Raw genomic sequence first — 19016 nt, 5'->3', positions numbered from 1 at the left:
GTTTCCTTTCCATACTCTCCTTATTTAGTATAGTTATGTCAAAAGCATTCAGACCACAATTGTTTTCCTTTAGCTGATAAAATTTGCATAATACTGCTAAAATAGTTAAATAATAAAAATGTTCAACTGTTGTCTGAGGCTGAACGCATCCAGCAGTCTCCGGCTCTGCGCCAACCAAAACTGGTTGTCTTGACAACCTATATACAGCAGCAGGCTACTAGCAGACAGCCCCTTGTTCTTTCTTTCTTTTCTATTCTTTTTTTTTTTTTTTAGCTTTTAACTAGTTTAATTTTGTTTTGTTTTTCCCTTTTTTCTTTCGAACTTTCTAAACTAGCTTTAAAAATCAAATTGAAAATGCCGGTGCCTAACAACAACGCAGCGTTTGCAAGGAAGGTAAACGTCAGCTCAGTTTAGCTGGCCTGAATTAGCTAACTAGAATATTCATGGTGTAGCTTCACGGATAAGTAAAGCAATTGTTAAGGACCTACTGTAATATAACCCACCGTATAGCTGATTGTTGGTTATTTTCGCACAGGGGTCAAACGTTCAGAAGGTACCTGGAGCAAAGTCAACGAAAGCTGCCACTAAGAAAAAGGTGGGTGTGTTTATTGGATAGGTTTTGGCGTTTGGGTGACGGAAAGAGAAGAGTGATGAATATACTATATCATAACATAATGTGATTTTTATTCATAAATGTCTTCTCTATGCAACGTTACAGGATGAGGAAGAGGCTGTGGAGACGGGGACTGGATGGGAGGAGTGGTCTCAGGGGAAAGCCCTTGTGAGGCCTCCAGATCAGATGGAGCTTACTGAGGCTGTAAGAGAAGGATGGAAATACTAATTTCTCAGGTTTAAGACAACCATGTGGGCTGAACTGAAGAAATTTGCGCAGACTTTGATGCTGTTCTTTATCATTCAGTGCCTATATTAAAATTGTTAGCTATAATTAAATTAATTGTCCTTGTGTTAAGGATCTCTCTATGTTGATAATGAATAGGAGCTGAAGGAGGACATCACAAGGATTTTGACTGCAAACAACCCACACGCCCCTCAAAATATTGTCCGCTACAGCTTCAAGGTAAAGAAGCTGGATGGAAAAATCAAAATCACTGTTTATAGATGCAATGAAAGTATACCAAATACAGATTAAGATGTGGACTGTAGACTGATAATTGCTTCACTGTGAGCCTCTTACGTTTAGCATAAGAATAACTTGTTTGCCGCAAGTGTTATTTGTTTCATCTCAAATAATTTGATACAATCTATGCAGGTAGTCCCCATGCATTCACTTCTCCTCTCTCTTTTAATTTATAACCAGACTAAACAAGCACATTTCGTGATATTTTTCTTTCGGGTTTCTCTCAGGAGCGTTCCTACAAGCCTATCAATGTTGTGGATCAGATGGCGGTTCACTGTGTTTTAGAGGGCAGCCTTGTGCATCAAGACTCTGAAGAGGCTCGTAAACTTAGGGTCAAGGAAGGCTTAGCTCAAGGTATTTAATGAAACATCCTACAATAGAGGATAATATGTATAGATTTTGCTCTACTTTATATATATGATATATAAGATAAGTCAAAAAGTCTTTAACCACCCTGTATTTCTTTATATTTTGCAGGGGGGGAAAAGACATTAATTGAACATTTATTGAAAAGGAAATGGAAATACATTATATACATATAGTAAATATAGCAGTAGTAGTAGTAGCTGTAGTAAAAACAATACTGTATTTAGTACAGTATAGTAATGGACTTCCGCCATACATAGTGATGACGATGTCACCAAAAACTTTAAAACTGGGATTCATTACTCTATAAAACCTGTTTCCACTGATTTTTAATGCAGTTCTTGTATAAGTTGCTCCCCAGTTCCCTTGTGTTGTTAAAATGGCTTCTTGACACTTTCCACTTGTCCAGTTTTCTCTGATTTTTTAAGGACACACTGCACACTATGCTGAGATATGGCAAGTTTTTAGCTCATACCTCTTTTGGAAAATATTGCTTAAAACCACTTTAAAAACTTATGAGAAAGTCTGGCTCATTGAAAAACAAAATATAAAGAAATGACAGTTGCTTAAGGCTTTCACTCTGTAGTCAAAAAAACAAACAAACCCAAAAACTAATGATTTATTCTCAGAATTTGTTTTTGTTGCCTGTAGTGTTATATTTTCCCCTCTGTTGTAGTTGACACTTGATGCCTCAAGGTGTCGCTTTTGCCTTGCAACATAAAATGTGAGAAATACCCTGTTTCGCAAAAAGTGAGATCCCAATAGTGAGATATCAGAGATATAATAGATTTTTTTTATGTGTCTAGAGATTGCAACAGTTGATGCCACAGCAGAGTCTGAAGAGGAGAAAGCAGAAGCCTCGGTGAAAAATTTTTTATAAAATAAATCTTTTCCTAAACTTAACTCTTTAAAGCGTAAATTAGTCAAAGTTTGACTTGCGCTACATATATCTGTTTGTTGGTTTTCCACAGGTTAATCCTGTAGTGGATGGAGGGGACGTGGAGGAAGCTGGCGATGAGGACAGACCAGACAGTGCTGTCTCCAGAATCAACAAGAAAGAGCCAAAAGTGACTAACCAGTTTAACTTCAGTAATCGAGCCTCTCAGACTCTCAATAATCCAATGAGGGTAGGTAGGAGAGGCAAAGCCAGTATTTTGTGCAATGGTTGAAGTATTTGCTTTTAATAATAAAGTGCATTAAAAACAGTTTCAATGAGTAGATAGAGAGATTAACATAAACTCAAAAGTTTCAGTGAAGTCATTCTTAATTTCCTTGCAGGATAGAATCTGCCAGACTGAACCTCCTCCACGAAGCAGCTTCTCTGCTACTGCTAATCAGGTACTGGATTCCCTGATGTGATCAAAGGATATGTTTAGGCCACATTTGTTTTCTCTCTGTTGAGCATCAGCGAATATTTGTTCCCCTATCATTTGATGGTAATAACTCTGTTATTGGCAGTGGGAGATCTATGATGCATACGTGCAGGAGCTGCAGAAACAAGAGAAAAACAAAGAGAAGCAGAAAGGCACGCACTCACAAAAAGATAATGGCAAAAGCAAAAAGGTGATGCTGATGGAGACTCAGGTAAGTTGACGACTGAAAAACTTTACAGCCTAAACTCAACATGCATCTAATATTTGTATTTTAGCACATTTACATTTAATATGGTTTACACATTCATTTAACAATCAAAAAATCTGGGAGGTGACACAAGGTCCTTAGGGATTTTTTCAGGAAGGGCATCCGCTGCCACGGTAACCCTTTGGGAATAAAGGAGCAGACAAAAGATGCTTTATCTTGCTGCCATACAAACCATGTATATAACACCATATTAATGCATTACTAAGGGTTTTCACTGAGCTACTCATAAAACAAAATCACTAAATGACACCATAATTTTTATGTTCTCATAATAGTCATGTTTATTGTTTATTGCATGTTTTTGCAATGTTTTCATCCAGTGTAATGTCACATTTCTGTTATAGAGTGAAGATGTCACCAAATGGACCATGGCATCAAAGATCCTTGAACGAACGATCAGTCAGAATACATTTGATGACATAGCACAAGGTTTGTTTTGTTATCGTACATAACAGATAAAGAACAATGAACTACAGCCTGATTTCATAATCAAGCAAGGACATTCTCATCTCTTTTCTTCTCCTCTAATTTCTCTCCTTCTATACCGTTTCAGATTTTAAATACTTTGAGGATGCCTCTGATGAGTTTAGGGAGCAGGAGGGAACCCTTCTCCCCTTGTGGAAATTTCAATATGACAAAGCCAAGACACTGTCTGTCACTGCCCTCTGCTGGTAGGTTGACTCACTGGCTCTAGAACATTACCTCAGAGAGATGACTGGATTTCAATGATTGTTTGTTTCCTCTGCTGGCATGATACTGAGTCACCTGTCCTTAACAGGAATAATAAATATCAGGACCTTTTTGCTGTGGGATTGGGATCATGTAAGTTCAAAGGCAGAGAGCTGTTAGTAAGCACCTCATCTGTCACCGTCTTAGACAACTTAAATTTATCTAAATTATGTTTTCTTTCTTTTTTAAACAAATGCTGTAAATTAATAATCTATCTTTTTTTGCAAACCACTCACTTGTGTCCCTCTCTTGGCCAGACAACTTCAGTAGACAGGGATGTGGCATGCTTCTCTTCTACTCGCTGAAAAACCCTGCCTTCCCAGAGTACATCTACCCCACCAGTTCTGGTGTCATGTGCCTCGACATTCATGCACAGCATTCCCACCTGGTGGCAGTGGGCTTCTACGATGGCTGTGTGGCTGTCTACAGCTTGAAGGAGGAGGGACAGGAGCCCGTTTACAAGAGTACAGCCAAGACTGGCAAGCACACAGATCCTGTCTGGCAGGTGCGAGTGGATGGCATGACAGTGGTGGATAGGGTGACAGAAATTCAGGATGTGTGCACTGTTCAGTCTAATTTCTGTCACATCTTTGCTTACTTTGTGTCCACTTATGCATTTTGCCATTTTGAGAGCTGAAAATAGCACTAAGAACAACCTACTTTCACTCATGCCATTCATGCTACTGCAACCCAATACAGTGTACTTTTTTTTTCTAGGTCCGCTGGCAGAGTGATGATATGGACAACAACTACAATTTCTATTCTGTGTCGTCTGATGGCCGAGTTGTGTCCTGGACACTCGTCAAGGTTAGCCGAGGAGATATACATTTTGTTGTCGCATTATATCTGTAGCTTGCACTCAAATTAGGTTCAAATTTCTCATGTGCACTGCACAAAAGCAGTTTTCTTTGGCTTTTGTATTTGTATATATCTAAGGAAGAATCACTGTGTGTTTACATGATTGCAGAATGAGCTGGTTTTCACAGACATCATCAGACTGACACTGAATGGTGCAGTTTCTGAGGGCACAGAAGGTGCACAGGCTCCCAGCATTGGTAAAGCTTCACTCAAATATAGTTGTTACTGTATTGATGGTAAAAGAATGCAACATTCTTTCAGTCTGGTATATCAGGGTGGTGTCTGTAATAATGTGTCTAAATATGGTCCTTAACGTTCTTTTTTCACAGCGTCTGGTACATCATTCGACTTCCACAAACAGATTGACTACATGTTCCTAGTTGGAACAGAGGAGGGAAAAATACACAAGGTATGTATCAAGGATTTCATGCAGGTTTTGTAGCCACATGGCTAAATCCAAGAAAAAGGCCAGATTTTGTTCACTGGTAAATGTGACCTGCTTAAAACATTGTTTAGAGAGCTGTGTGCGTGCCATCCTTGTCAGTGCTCCAAGATAATGATTGTTGAATGAAAATGACACTTCCTTCCAGATTCTCACCAGAATCACACCAGAGAAGGACTTTGGTCACAGTTACTGGAGAGGTGTTGATGGGCGCACAAGCTAGTAAACAACGGTCTGGAAAAAGGTTGCGATGAAAACTAGAAAAGGGCAATTCTCCATTTTACAACCCACATAACATGTTTCAGTAAAACTACTTCAAGATAATAAGAGGTAAAAATCAAATTTTCATCTAATCGCCATATTAATAATAATCAGTGTATTATGTTTTATAACGAATAAAAATAAATATATTCTTATTAACATTAATCTTTTATGGCACTCCCTTGGTTTTTATGTTAAAAGGGTTGCATATTAACTACAAAGCATCACCTTTTTGCATGGTTATTGTTTAGAAACACCATGCTTTGGAAATTGTGTATTGTAACATTGACCATAAAAGTAACACCCATTACTATAAAATTGCTCAGTTCTTACCACAAAGCAGATTGAGACACAGATATTAACCTAAAAATGACAAAATGGAATTATTCAGTTCATTTAACTATTTTGAAGAGCCATAGCAGTGGTTTTCATTAGGTATGAATCAGTAAACGTACACATTATAGCTGTGTGCGTCTATAATGCATACATTATAATTCATATGAAAATCAGATTATAAACCTTATTGCTAAACAAAGTTTATATGCATAGATGAAGGCATTCTAAGGTATTGTAATACATGCTACACCCTGCTATCATTCTGATCAAACGATGCGGTAATTTAGTTTATCTTGCTGTTGTCTGTCTGTACAACCCTTAAGGATAATCATGGCTTTACACCATCCGCCCCTATCTGTTCTGAAGGATGGTTTCTCATTTTGTTCTTGGTACACTTGGTGCTCAGGAGTAAACAACTAGACATTTGAACATGCAATTTGTTTTGTGACGATTGGGAACTTCATAGACTTAATTTTAAGCAGTTAATGTCTCTCCTTAAGAAGAGGCTCTCTGTCCTCTTCAGACAGTTTAAGTAGTTTTGGGCTAACTGCCTCTTTCCTCTGTCCTCTATGCTGTTCCCCTGCATGGTTTGGTTACTGTAGGACATTTGGCCCCCGAATGTGAGGTGAGCTCCACTGGCAGGGGTATAAACCACTGCAGGTGGCCAGTCATCCAGGTGAAAAATATAGTGTTAAATAAATTAAATGAATGATTCTTGTTTGATTTTTGTAGGGAAAATAAATACAAGTGTTCTGATGCAATCTTTCTCATTATAATTTTATTCAGTTTAACTTTGGTTTCGAAGGTTTCTACTCATTGCCCGTAAAAGGCTGATGGAGTATTGTCATCACCCCACCAGGCGGGCAGGTGGCGTGGACACCTAAGTTTGCGAATGTGATAACTTGAGAACAAGGTGACATAATGTCGGAGCTTCAAACTGATATCATAGGTGCATCTACTAAAAATTATGAGTTTGAGAGGTCAGAGGTCACCTTTTTTGAAAATCTTGTGAATGCGATAATTTCAAAACCCATAACCCTGAAGGTGGGAGATGAACATTTTTTGGCTTGGAACCACAGTTTTAGGACATCAGTAAAATGTTTTCTCAGTTTGAAACTGTTTTTTCAGTTTTCCTGGACCCTGATATTCATTTATTAGCACAGAACTGTTTAAACACTTTAGATATTAATGCAAAGAGCAAAAGTTGACGAAAATTAACATAGTGGGAAGTATCTCACATTGCCATAAAGAGAATGCAGTGTGATCATGTATGAGGATAATTTGTCATTTCTCTGTAATTACTCACACAGGCTTGTTCCCATGTTGTTCAGAAGACAGGATTGTAAAATCAAATTATTTATGATAATAAATTATTAACATTTGATCCTGAGTTTGAGTTTGATCCTGATCCATAAGTAAAACCAGCCATTAATTTAATGTACTAGCTGGCTGTGTTGTACTTTGACTTGATTGAATTTTTTTTACAAATTATAATACGAACAATAAGTATATACAAAATTATATCTTCTACATTTTGATCCGTACACCATGTTTCTCACCTTCCTCTCTTTGCAGACTTGCCAAAAAAAAAACATGGCCTGTATGATAAAATATGTTCTGTCTCCTCAAGCTTCAAAGGTGCAGAGCCCCAGAAGAGGACAGATTACAAATCTTTCACTTAGCTGCAGGTCAACAAACAATCTACCAGCGCTCAGAAATTCAACAGTTTTACCAACACCCTATAAAGCTGGTTTTATCCCAGACTGTCTAACCTGTCCTGTCTATAAATCTGCTGCTATTCGGCTCTTTTTAAATTCTGTTCTGTCAATGCCAAACATTGAAAATCTAAAAGGTAATTCAAAGTTGAGCTAAAGTGAATTGTAATTATTACTCTAGATTAAAACAAGCTATTGTACTTGAAAGACTTTTTATATTAGCTGTCAGTGAAAAACTCTACCCAGATATGTAAAATATTCTCAAAGAAATATTCAATTTTAGGTTTTTCATAATTTCATCTTAGAAATGTAGCTCAAGTCATGGACATGTTGAAATATCTTGACAAACTTGACAAACATGGAGGTACAGACTCTTCACATGTTTAATACACTGGAGACACCAATCAGGTATATGAGTCCTTAAAACTACCACTTTTGAGTAAGGAAATGTTTACATTTCAACAAAATCAAAATATTAAAATTATTGGCTTTAATTAGATACCTTTATAGTAATGCAGTAAGTTGTTTTGTAGTTGTCTTCTGACTATTCAACAATCCTTCAGCACAGTCTTGTTATTCAAACTTTGGTATCTGAAGTTGGTGATGTCAGACAATGAAAATACTACATTTTGTTTATACCGTATATGTGGCCCAAATTAAGACTTTACCTTCTTTTCTCAGTGCTCTAAGACTTACTCAAGCCAGTTTCTGGAGACCTACGATGCCCACAGCATGGCGGTGGATACCGTAAAGTGGAACTACTTCCATCCAAAGGTTTTCGTCTCTTGTAGTTCAGACTGGACTGTCAAAATCTGGGACCATACCATCAAGTAAGACTCAAACAAAGTGATACTGTGAAAGATACTTGCACCAGCTGTAAATATGACATCATTTGCACTGTAGACACTTTACACACTGTGTCTGATCTACTGGGCTTTACGGAGAATAATTTGAAAAATATCAAGTGATGCCTTGTTGATGCCAGAAGAATGAACAGTAGCTCAAACAATCACTCACCCGTCACAACCAAGTTATTTGCAGTTGATGCAGATGGGCTACAGCAGCAGAAGAACACACCTGGTGACACTTCTGTCGCCTAACAGCAGGAAACTGAAGACGACATGATAATAATCTCATTCATCCTCATTCTTCTTCTAACTGAAGGAAAATATATGAGACATTCTTTTGTTTAACAGGAAACATATGTTGCAGTTAGTTATAGAGTAGCAGTACAAGTAAAATCTTTATGTCATCATCCTTAGCAACTCTACTAATTCGCTTAAAAATATCTATCTGTGTCTATTCAGTGAAGAAGGAAAAGGTAATTATCAGTCCTGCAAGCTTTTTGTATTGCATATTAGTCTTTATTACCTCCTTATAGCCATCATGGCCCAGCATCATTTCCTGACTTTATTTGACTAATCCAAAGTGCCTCCCACGACTTGCCAACACAGGCTGCTTGAATGAATAATGATAGTAATCATCAGCCCATTATTAGAGATAGGGCTTTCAAGTATGATTTGCAATAAAGTACCCTAAAGATACAAGGGACATTGTTTTCTGGAGAAAAAAGATATGGCTAAAACAACTTTTCGTAAACTCTACCACATAGGTGGGAGGTGTGGGAGCCCTGCTTTTGCTGAGGCTCATCTATCCTGTGAAACTGTCAGAGATGTCATTAGCTATTCCCAAATGAACTGAGGTCCTTGTCGCTATATAAATGTGATGCATCAAGTCTATTAATCACATAAAAAGTCTGCAAAATATGCACTTTTGTAATTAACAACTTGGATGAAAACCTTGAATCCTGGTAGCTCTGCCTCTTCATTTACAGGAGTGTGCAGTACTATTCAGCTGTAAACAAACATCTCATTAATGAGTCTGTGTCAGATTTATTAACAATTTGCACCTTATTTTATACATATTCTACACCTAGCCATGTGCATGTTGTGCATCGAAGACTCACAACAGATTTACACTCATTGTGTCTGTCACCTAGGATGCAAAGTAATCAGTTACAACGGCTTCTACAAACAATGGCAAGAGAGCATCCTTTTTAGTTCCACCAGCCACGCATATTACTTCACTACTTGTCCAACTTGTGAATATTTGGGTGTACTGTCTGTAGTCAAAAGAAAAAAGTTTGGGTGGTGGGAAACTGTGAACTGTGAACAGCAGATCATAGCTTTTAGTAATAAAGGAACACAATTTGTTAAGTTTCAGGAAGTATGGAGTTAGGGCTGTGTTTGCTGTCCTGTTTGACATGGATTGATTTGCTGAAGCATTTTTCAACACCCAAAATTGGGCTGGTTTTTTTTTTTTTTTTTTCTGTCTTATCTGGCTGAAAGTAAACATGCTTAACTCTAAGCAGAGCCGTTTGAGCTCTGCTTCACTGCAGAAGCTGCCTAGAAGGCTGTCTCAGGTGTTTGTTAGATAATTAGGTCCTGCCGTAGTAAATCAAACAACAGTTACCCACATGCTGCATGCGCAAATTGTTTTAACGTGTTAGCAAAGTTCTTCTCAATATTTAAACAAGACCTGCAGGTACCCAGTTCCAACTCTTAGAAATATCTCATTTCATGATCTTTTTTCCGGTAGTGTTCCACAAGTTAATAATGAGGAGAAATGGGGTGAAGCAACCTTCTGTTTGATGTCCATACATTTTCTCTGACTGGCCCTGATTAGGCATCGGTGTCTGGAAACAGGTGGATCATAGAAATAAAGTTCTGCTTTATGTTACGAAACCAATTTGTTCTTTATGGCAACAGGTCATACCTTTACACGGAGAGTCTTTCTCTCTGTAGACTCTAACAAGTAAGTGTTCTTGTTTAAATTTTATAGACATGTTGTGTCTCATGCGGTATACTGAAAATCATATTTCCCTCTCTGATATAATGTTTCGATGTTTTTCCAGCACTCCAATGTTCGTCTTTGACCTACAAGCAGCGGTTGGGGATGTTGCCTGGTCTCCATACTCGTCCACTGTATTTGCTGCTGTAACAACAGATGGAACAGTAAGAGTCTCTCTACATTATTTCCTAAATTTTGCAACCCGCAGCATGAGCCTAATACATTTTGCATGTTTTGGCCCAAGAAATACTCGTCTAAACTACAGTGTGTGGATTATCCTTAGCTTTATCAAGAATGCTTAATTGATAGGACTAGAAAAATGTAGATATCACAACTGTGTCAAGCTAATTGATTAACAGTGTGGTTACATATGAAATATAATATATTCATAGTTTAGAGTTGCAGAGAATGAGAACACAACCAGTAACCAAAAGCTTGTCTGAAAACTGTGATTGCAGCCACCACACGTGCTGCTTACCTGAAGTCCCTTTTTAGACTTGCACTTCTTTCCTTTAATTCAATGACATTTGAACCTGTCAGCTGTCATCAGGTACATAGATGTGAAGGTTACCTATGTTCGAAACAGATTGACAAAGCCAATAACGTTAGTTATCCCATGTCTTAAGCTTGACACTTTCCAGACTGAACATGTGAGATAACAAACAGCAGCATCAGCTACCACCTGCCACCCACTTTATTATTATCCTCATAATATAGTTATAGACTCAGTTGGCTAAGCCCTCGGCCTAGCCTCAGGCAATCAAGTTTGTTCAAACACGGCTTCATGTAGCAAAAGCGCTTCCTGCTCTCCCAGTAGTTATTGATTTCAGCCAAAAGTAATTTCACTGGATGCTGTGCTGCTTATCTCCACATATTTTCTTAGTGTGGCTGCAAGCTGTCCCCATCTGTTTGTCTTCACAGCCTGCGCCACATTATAAAAGTCCAGAGTGTTGTGTCTGACACATTTCCTGTCCAGCGTGCCAGTGTGAAGTCGAGTGAGAGTGACAGGGAGGAAATGAGAGATGAGCAATTTGAGAGACACCTTATGTGGCAGTGTGTGCATGTGTGTCTCGTCCTCTCCAGTGCCAGGATTCGGTCACAATATGCCCTGTAGTATGCCCACTATCATAATTATGCAAATGATTTTACATCCAAGCCCAAGTCTTGATCGGACATTTACGTGAGAAACCATCCATTTTCACACCAAATTCACAATTTGTAATCTTAGTTATACATATTGCTACTCGTGGGAGCAATGCATATATCAACACTTTAATTGTTTAATTGTAAATATCTTCTATGAAAGAAGATATCTAGAACGTTTGTTTGTGATTCTTGGTTATTTTAGTCTTTAAAACTGGATCAAAGGCTATTTTTAACCATTTAAAAACTCATTTTAAGTTCATGAGTTGGCATATATTTCACATAATATCTGTTCTTTAGAAACCAAAAGTGCCAAGATTGTAATTTACCATTTTTTCCCAGTGTGCTGAGCTCAAAATTGAATGGATCTGGTTAGACTGGTTTTAGGGATGCTTTGGCATAAACAGCTCTACATATTTGATGATTACTGAGTATGCAGGCACTAATAGTTCAGACTTTAAAGAATGACAAAATGACAGCAGAATCACATTCACTGTTGGGTTCTCAGCGCGTGATGTTAATCGGCATAATCTTCCCTAGGATACCAGTCTCCTTGCAGTACATTTGCAATTTTCTGTGACAAGTGTCTGATTAGCCTTGAGTGACTCAGCATGAGTTGTGTCCTCCCTGACGTGTATATACTGTTGATGACAACCTGACCTGCTGCTGTTGTCTCCACACTATAAAATGTCAGGCAGTGTGTGTGTGTGTGTGTGTGTGTGTGTGTGTGTGTGTGTGTGTGTGTGTATGAGAGAGAGAGAGAGAGAGAGAGAGAGCATGTGTGCGTACTTGCTTGTGTGCATGGGTTCATAAGGATAATGACTTGCCTGGCGGGCTGAGGTGTAAGAATGACACAAACTTGTGTGGTGCAAACAAATATCTCTTCGCTCTATCTGTCCCTGCCTCTCCATCTGAGCCGACTGTCAGGGAAATAAAGTGTCAGCATGAAATAATAAAAAGTCCAGACTCATCTGCACATTATTAGCCTTCAAGTCCATATTTGCTTCCCGTGCATCTGCTGTTAACCTTTTGCACACAGACTGCTGCATCTTTCTATTTAGCATAACTTTTGTGCAACTTTTGGATTGCCATCAAAAATGTTGGATTGGTCAAGTGAAAAAAAAAGTGATGTAATTGTCAATGCAAGTTAAGTGAAGTTTGCTCTGAGGCATTTTAGTCCTTTGCACATTTGATTTCATTACCACCGAGTCTGCAATGAAATGATTACAGTGGTTAAACTATTAAACTATTAAAAATCCTTATTACATAAAGCTTTGTTCTCTCCAGTATAGGTTTGGCACTTTAGAAGTATAAATTCATCACAGTAAAATGTCTCTCTGCTTCAAGTTCTTGCATGAATTACAGATGTAGTCTGTGCCCTGCAATCAGGCATGACTAATGTTACATTAGTGCTTAAATGTGAACAGCAAAAACACCGTAGTTAATGGCTGCAGTGACAAGAGGTTGCAGAAAGTCACCATGCCCTGGTGGAGTATGATGATTGGTTACAAATTATGACTATGACACTTTGTGTGTAACTGATGCACACAGACAGTGTGAATCCAAGTGATCCACGCACAGTCATCTTTCTGATAAAAGGAGTGGGCTGCGCTTTGCAGTGGAATCGTCTAAAATGCACTCAAACAGAAAGAAATCTGTGATCTGGTTTCTTCTGGATAACAATGGCTGTAAACTCACTTGGTATGTTGGACCTGCCAACACAGTGCACAAAACACACATGCTCATGTGGACAGCAATGCACACTCACTGAATTACTAGGAACACCCTTCCTTTCACCAGATGGTCAGTCTTGCCTCCCTGCAGAGAACTGTGCACCACCACAAAGAAGAAACACATGCAGGCCTTACTTACTTGAAATATCTGAATACTTCCTATTGTTGTTCTCAGTTTATGAGATGTGGGTTTGTTGCACACACAAACATTGTTGTTTTGGTCTACCACTGAAATGTGAGTCAATTAATCAGAGGGTCACAACTATTAAAAGATTGATAAATCTGTACCACTAATATGATCGCTCCTCTTTTTCAGGTTCATGTTTTTGACCTGAGCGTCAACAAATACGAGGCGATCTGCCAGCAGCTGGTGGTGGACAAAAAGAAGACCAAGCTGACCCACGTCGAGTTTAATCCCATCCATCCTGTCATCATAGTGGGTGATGACCGAGGCTATGTCACCAGCTTCAAACTCTCTCCCAACCTCCGCAAGAAGCCGAAGGTTAGAGTCTTAACAAGCTTACCGCACCATTCGCGACTTCCACTTGTTCCACATCAATTAAAGCAAATCAAATGATTCATTCAGTCCAGTGTCCTGACCCCGAGCTAATATTACTAAATAGCAAGTCTCTCCCACCCCCACCCTCCATTAGCATTACTAATTGCCTTTGTTGCTTTTTTTCCCTTTATATTTATCCCAGTTAACAATTAGCCTCATTGTGTAGTGTTCTTAGTAAATGAATGAGTGTATGAAAAGCTACAATATAAAAGAAAGCTTACAGCATTTTTTTTCTGTGCTCTGAGTTTGGGATTTTAAAATGGTGAGGGCATAGAGTGCTAAAACATTACGGAGAAAATGAAGAGTAAAAAAGTATTTTTTGCTCTTCATTTTCGTATTTTTAAACTTGTAGCTATGAAATAAATCAAAAATTTACTTTGGTCAACTCACAATTTATAAGTCCCTGAAGACGCTGTTGCCACTTATGCTAATGGTTAATGGGCTGTGGAGTAATCACATCACTCTGTCTGAACATAAAAGAAACCGGGTGGCACGCTGAGTCACAACACTTTAATCAGGAGTCAGGACACATTTAAAGTCAGCCCTACAGCCTCTCTATTCTTCCTGTGCATTGTTCACAATGGTGCATGTAAAATAGAATAAATTCTAATGACCAGTGTAATATGCATGCTGCATTATACATGGTATCGCCAAAACACAAACAGGTCCCTTTCACCTGCCCGCATAAACACGGTTTATAAAAGTACAGCATAATAAGGCATGTACACACATACACACACTCACAACACTACCTCATTAGCGACCTAAGACCGTAGCCCTAAAGCATACAATTGGGGAATAATTGCTCAGTTCAGCACCAGTGACAGGGCTCAGAGCAATTTGGAAGCTACTGAAGCAAATAAGTATAAGACAGTAACACCCACAGTTAATATTATCAATAATATATCTTGTAAAATTCATATCTTAGCCTACCAAAACTACCACGATGAGCACGATGGCCTATAAATATACCCAAAAGTGGTCTAGCCAAACTAGCCAATGTGTTGTACTTACCAATTGTAAGGGTTTCTATAAAGTAGATCATAGTCTTGGCTCTAGTACTATAAACCAGTCCAACCCTTCTGTTATCTTTTAGTGCTCTTCTCTTCTCCCCAGTTTCTAAGTCATTGTTTGGACATTCCAGAATGAACTGCAGCTTTTAGTGTCCAAAATAGAAAATATGCAATGCACATCTCAGCAATAAACAGTCACTAACTAGACAGCATTACATACAATTGTTGTACTGTCCAGTAGATTCTGCCGTGTTACTCAGTGAGTCCATTAACATCAAATGACCCTGTGTATGTTCAGTACAACACACTGTTTAGCTGTTTTCAACATGAATGCGTTCATCTCATCTCAGCCTCCTACTTTCATGCCCACAAATCAGTGATGGGTCGATCATAAAAGTCGCATTATGAAGTATTTTATGACTTATCGTTATTGCCTCTTAAATAAAACTTCCATATTAAAATTTAGTTTTCTACATAATTTGTGTAGCATTGCCAGAAAATGAGAAGACATCAAATTGAAGGCCTTACAGTAAATGGAGAAAATTAGTACACATTCATATTATACACAGACAAGTCTGCCATTTTATGTTTTTGGAAAATAACCAGAAAAATAAGTATTTGGAAAAATAAATCCGGATACATTCAATTTGAGACAAAACCTTTATGACTGAGATCAGTTTTGAAGCTTTATTCACTTTGAGTTTAGCCTTTCACTCTGCTCTGTGAAAACTCATCACTGCCCAGATATATTATCTTGAGATATGATGGTCTTTCTTCAGAGGAACACCTTTGACTATTTCAAATGTCAAAATAGCCACACCGAAATATACAGCAAATATATTTTTTCCAGGGTTAAATTGAGGCGTTAGCTGCTCAGCTGTCATTTTTCACTATGTTCAGTTATGACTAGTTCTAGAAATATTCACTGCATCCCACCTACATACAGATACGTTAAATAGTACAGCACATACATTTTTTTGCTTTTAATATTAACGGTGTTTGAGTTGGTAAACAAATTGTCAAACGTCTTACTGTTTTCTTTTAGTAAGATGAAAAGTTCACACGAGATGCTTCGCTTCAGAATTGATTACATAGTTATTTCCATAGGTTTTTGAAAAATGACACTTTTTTTAATATAATTTTTATATAAATTTAATACAAAGTCCTCCATTTTCATCATTTCATACTCTTTTTTTATTTAAAATACCACAGCACTTTAGAAGGCTTGAACTTCATCGCAACACAGAGGTTTGCAAAAGAGTGTAGTCAATACCTGCAGGGGATGGCCTAATCAACAAATGTCCTTTTTTATTGAATATAATGATTTGGATGAAGTAATATCTAATGTGGATTGGTAGTTACAGTGTAACAGATGGATACAAGTATATCATTGGTTAATACATACTGTTGCATCTGCTTATTAATGTGCCCACATGCCATTCTATTTTTACCTGTGGCTTTTTGAGGTTTACTCTGTTGGGCCTCTTAAATCAAAGCCGTATTAAGTATGAGTAAAGCCTGTAACAATTGTAGAGGAGCTTTGATAAGTTCTAATAAATATCCTCTCACAGAAGTGAAATTAACTCCTGCAGCAAAATAGAACTAAAGCTGTGCCATATTATATCGCTCTTAAGAGGCTGTGCTTTACTACACCCAGGAGGATTTAATGTCATCTCACCATAACTTTGGAAGATGGCTTTGAATTTGCCCTTTAGGCAGTAGCTCTGTGTCTCCATAGCAGATTTCACTATATTCAATAGACTAACATAAAATCTCTGCTACTTTTGACCCTGCATCCATTTCAATTTTTGTCTGCTTTTATTATCTTGCCCTCCTTTTTAACTCCCTGCTGGGTTTGTGGTTTCCCACAGTGCTTGGTAAGTATAAGGTCAAGTAATTTCTCATCTGTACGTGTGTGTGTGTGTGTGTGTGTGTGTGTGTGTGTGTGTGTGTGTGTGTGTGTGGTGTGTGTGTGTGTGTGTGTGTGTGTGTGTGTGTGTGTATAATGTCTATAGGCCAAGAAAGGTCATGAGCTGCCTAAGGGACCAGAAGTGGAGGTAGCGAAGATGGAGAAGCTCCTCAGCCTGCTAAGAGAACCAGACCAAAACTCGGGTTAAGGTGGTCACCTTGGCTTCTAAGCCAAACACAAATAGAGTGTTTCATTGCCGTTCATGAAAAACATTTTGTTCACACTATTCAGTAAACATCACATGACAACAAACCGATATGTATATGTTTATTAAAATGTGTTCTTCCAGCTTAAGTTAAGATGTCCATCATTTATTCATAATCACATCATATTTGTTGTTGAAATTGCTGTTCTTGGTGCACATTAACCAGGCATTATGAAATGTCTGACCTCCTCTGCAGGCATGTATAAAGCTCATTTCATATGTATGGTACAAGTTAATTAAGCTAAATAGCAAGGGGGAAAGTCACAGCATTGGACAGGGAGATAAATTACGCTACTAGACTGGGCACTTGTGGACCACATCCAAACAACTGGCACACATTGTCCTGGGCACCGTTCCAGGGATGGTAGCCTTTTAATATTCCATCTACTGAATGGTTTCTGCCTTTATTTTTTGTTTTCATTCCTCTCATTCTTAATGATCTGCAGTAAAGCGCCGCCCAGTGCTCTAATGCTCACCTGGAATAACATTTTGCTCTTTGTCTCCCAAGCTCTTTTTCTTTCTGTCTTTCTGCCACAGAGAGTTCCTTTATCCTTTGGGTCTAGATGTGATCACATCCAGCAATTTCTCCCTTATGAGTAATTCATTACATTACAATTTCTCCAAGTGTGGTTGGAGAACGCTGCCTGATCATCTCATGTTTGCAGATGTGTAATAAATGAGAGTGCCCGTGTTGTAGTAATGAGAATGTGGCTGCAGTTATACAGTTATGTTGTTATTGCATTAATAGGAAGCATAAAGGGTGGAAGCTTGGCTAAAGCACTGCCAGGTTTGCTTATTTTCAGCTTTCTGGGTTCTTGCAGCTGCGTGTATAACACATGAGGATTATATGGAAGTGTGGTCAAGTCTTTAGGGAGAGCACTTCTACTACAAAGGTCATAAATTCACTGAATCTTCGCTAGCATGTCCAGAAAATAATTTCACCCTTAGGGCACTGACTTTTAAGCATCATTATTACGTGATATTCAGCAAGTTTCTGGAATATGTGGTAATTAATTGTTGATCAGTTAATCGGTGATTCATTCAACCTCAATATATTTATGTATTTATATAATATCTAATATATGTTTAAAGATATGAACTTCTTTGTTTTATGACTTTCTCTAAACTTAATCCATTTACTCATATTGTGTTTCATATGAAAAAGAAAATGATAAAAAAGAGTCTATTAGCAGTAGGTATATTTTCACGCATGGAGTAGGAATATATTTTGAGAACCTTTTCGTTCTTACTCCTTTTTGATGTACGTGTGATCTCAGCTGTAATAGTGGAGAAGTGGTTGAGTCTTAATAATTTGCAATGGGATGTTGGTAAAACTGAAGATCTTTACGTGATCAGCGTGTGATTCTGTCCAAAGCGAGCTGCCTGTCACACATGGCTGCAGGCAGATGTCACTATGAGGGCTGCTATTTCAACTAAGCATCGCTAGTTCTTATACAACACCATAGCAAAAGCACTGTGCCTCACAGTCCACTGATATTTATGAGTGACAGTGACACACACAGACTCCACACGGGCTCAAGTCCCTGTTCTGAGTAACATACTGTTTCTCTTTTTTTTCAGGCCAACATATGAAATAAGAGGATATATATTTAGAAACCTCCAACAAGTACTAGTCATTCTTCATGTACTGAACCCTCCTTTCTCTCAGTCTGTACGTAACCTGCAGAAATCCTTGTGACCATGTGTTCCTCTCGAGGCTTTTTGTGTGTGCGTTAAACACAGATTCGCACCGGCACTCCCCCGTGTGTTTTGTCAAACCAGTTACCAGATTTGACAAGTGATCGCTGTTTAAAAATAGTTCTCTCACTCCACAACAACTCATCCTTTCTGTTTTTGTGAGGCATTTCTGATATTAGAGCGACAGCTGATTTCTTTTTTTTTTCTTCTTTTTTTTTTTGACACTAGGAGAGGACAAGCTTCGTTATTGCTTGCAGTCAGGCTCAGTGCTCCTTCACTTCCCTCTCCTGTGGAGGAGTACGCTGAGGTCATAGCTTGTTGCTACATTTGACTCATTCTTCATCAGTCAGGAGGTTAACA

The 19016-nt window shown here is 38.2% G+C and overlaps 1 protein-coding gene across 2 annotated transcripts; it reads left to right on the top strand.

The window, feature by feature from the left end:
- The first annotated feature begins 111 nt into the window (after positions 1-111).
- Positions 112-17041, top strand: dnai1.2 (dynein, axonemal, intermediate chain 1, paralog 2). Of its 2 annotated transcripts, XM_040029084.1 has the most exons (20): positions 181-393; positions 536-595; positions 719-817; positions 998-1078; positions 1366-1492; positions 2311-2366; positions 2476-2631; positions 2783-2842; positions 2963-3088; positions 3490-3574; positions 3699-3816; positions 3924-3967; positions 4132-4379; positions 4592-4681; positions 4842-4929; positions 5062-5141; positions 8168-8316; positions 10401-10500; positions 13529-13714; positions 16800-17041. In XM_040029084.1, exons 1-20 carry the CDS (start codon positions 355-357, stop codon positions 16899-16901), a joined length of 2094 nt encoding a protein of 697 aa, XP_039885018.1. In that variant the 5' UTR covers positions 181-354; the 3' UTR covers positions 16902-17041. The 2 variants fall into 2 exon arrangements, with proteins under 2 accessions (XP_039885019.1, XP_039885018.1); XM_040029085.1 differs by lacking the exons at positions 13529-13714; positions 16800-17041 and adding an exon at positions 10085-10191 and having other exon boundaries at positions 112-393.
- Positions 17042-19016: the final 1975 nt, after the last annotated feature.

The sequence above is a fragment of the Simochromis diagramma genome, unplaced genomic scaffold (assembly GCF_900408965.1).
Source record: "Simochromis diagramma unplaced genomic scaffold, fSimDia1.1 OVJJ01000483.1, whole genome shotgun sequence".
Lineage (NCBI taxonomy): Eukaryota > Metazoa > Chordata > Actinopteri > Cichliformes > Cichlidae > Simochromis > Simochromis diagramma.
Note: the sequence above shows the minus strand (reverse complement) of the source record. Positions and strands in the feature narration are given on the sequence as shown.

What these genes read in the sequence shown, in the direction of transcription:
- dnai1.2 (XM_040029084.1), top strand. Translation starts at nt 355, where the DNA reads ATGCCGGTGCCTAACAACAACGCAGCGTTTGCAAGGAAG. An exon ending in ATCTGGGACCATACCATCAA is followed by an intron (nt 8,317 to 10,400) that starts GTAAGACTCAAA and finishes ATGTTTTTCCAG; the next exon opens with CACTCCAATGTTCGTCTTTG. An exon ending in ACCTCCGCAAGAAGCCGAAG is followed by an intron (nt 13,715 to 16,799) that starts GTTAGAGTCTTA and finishes TAATGTCTATAG; the next exon opens with GCCAAGAAAGGTCATGAGCT.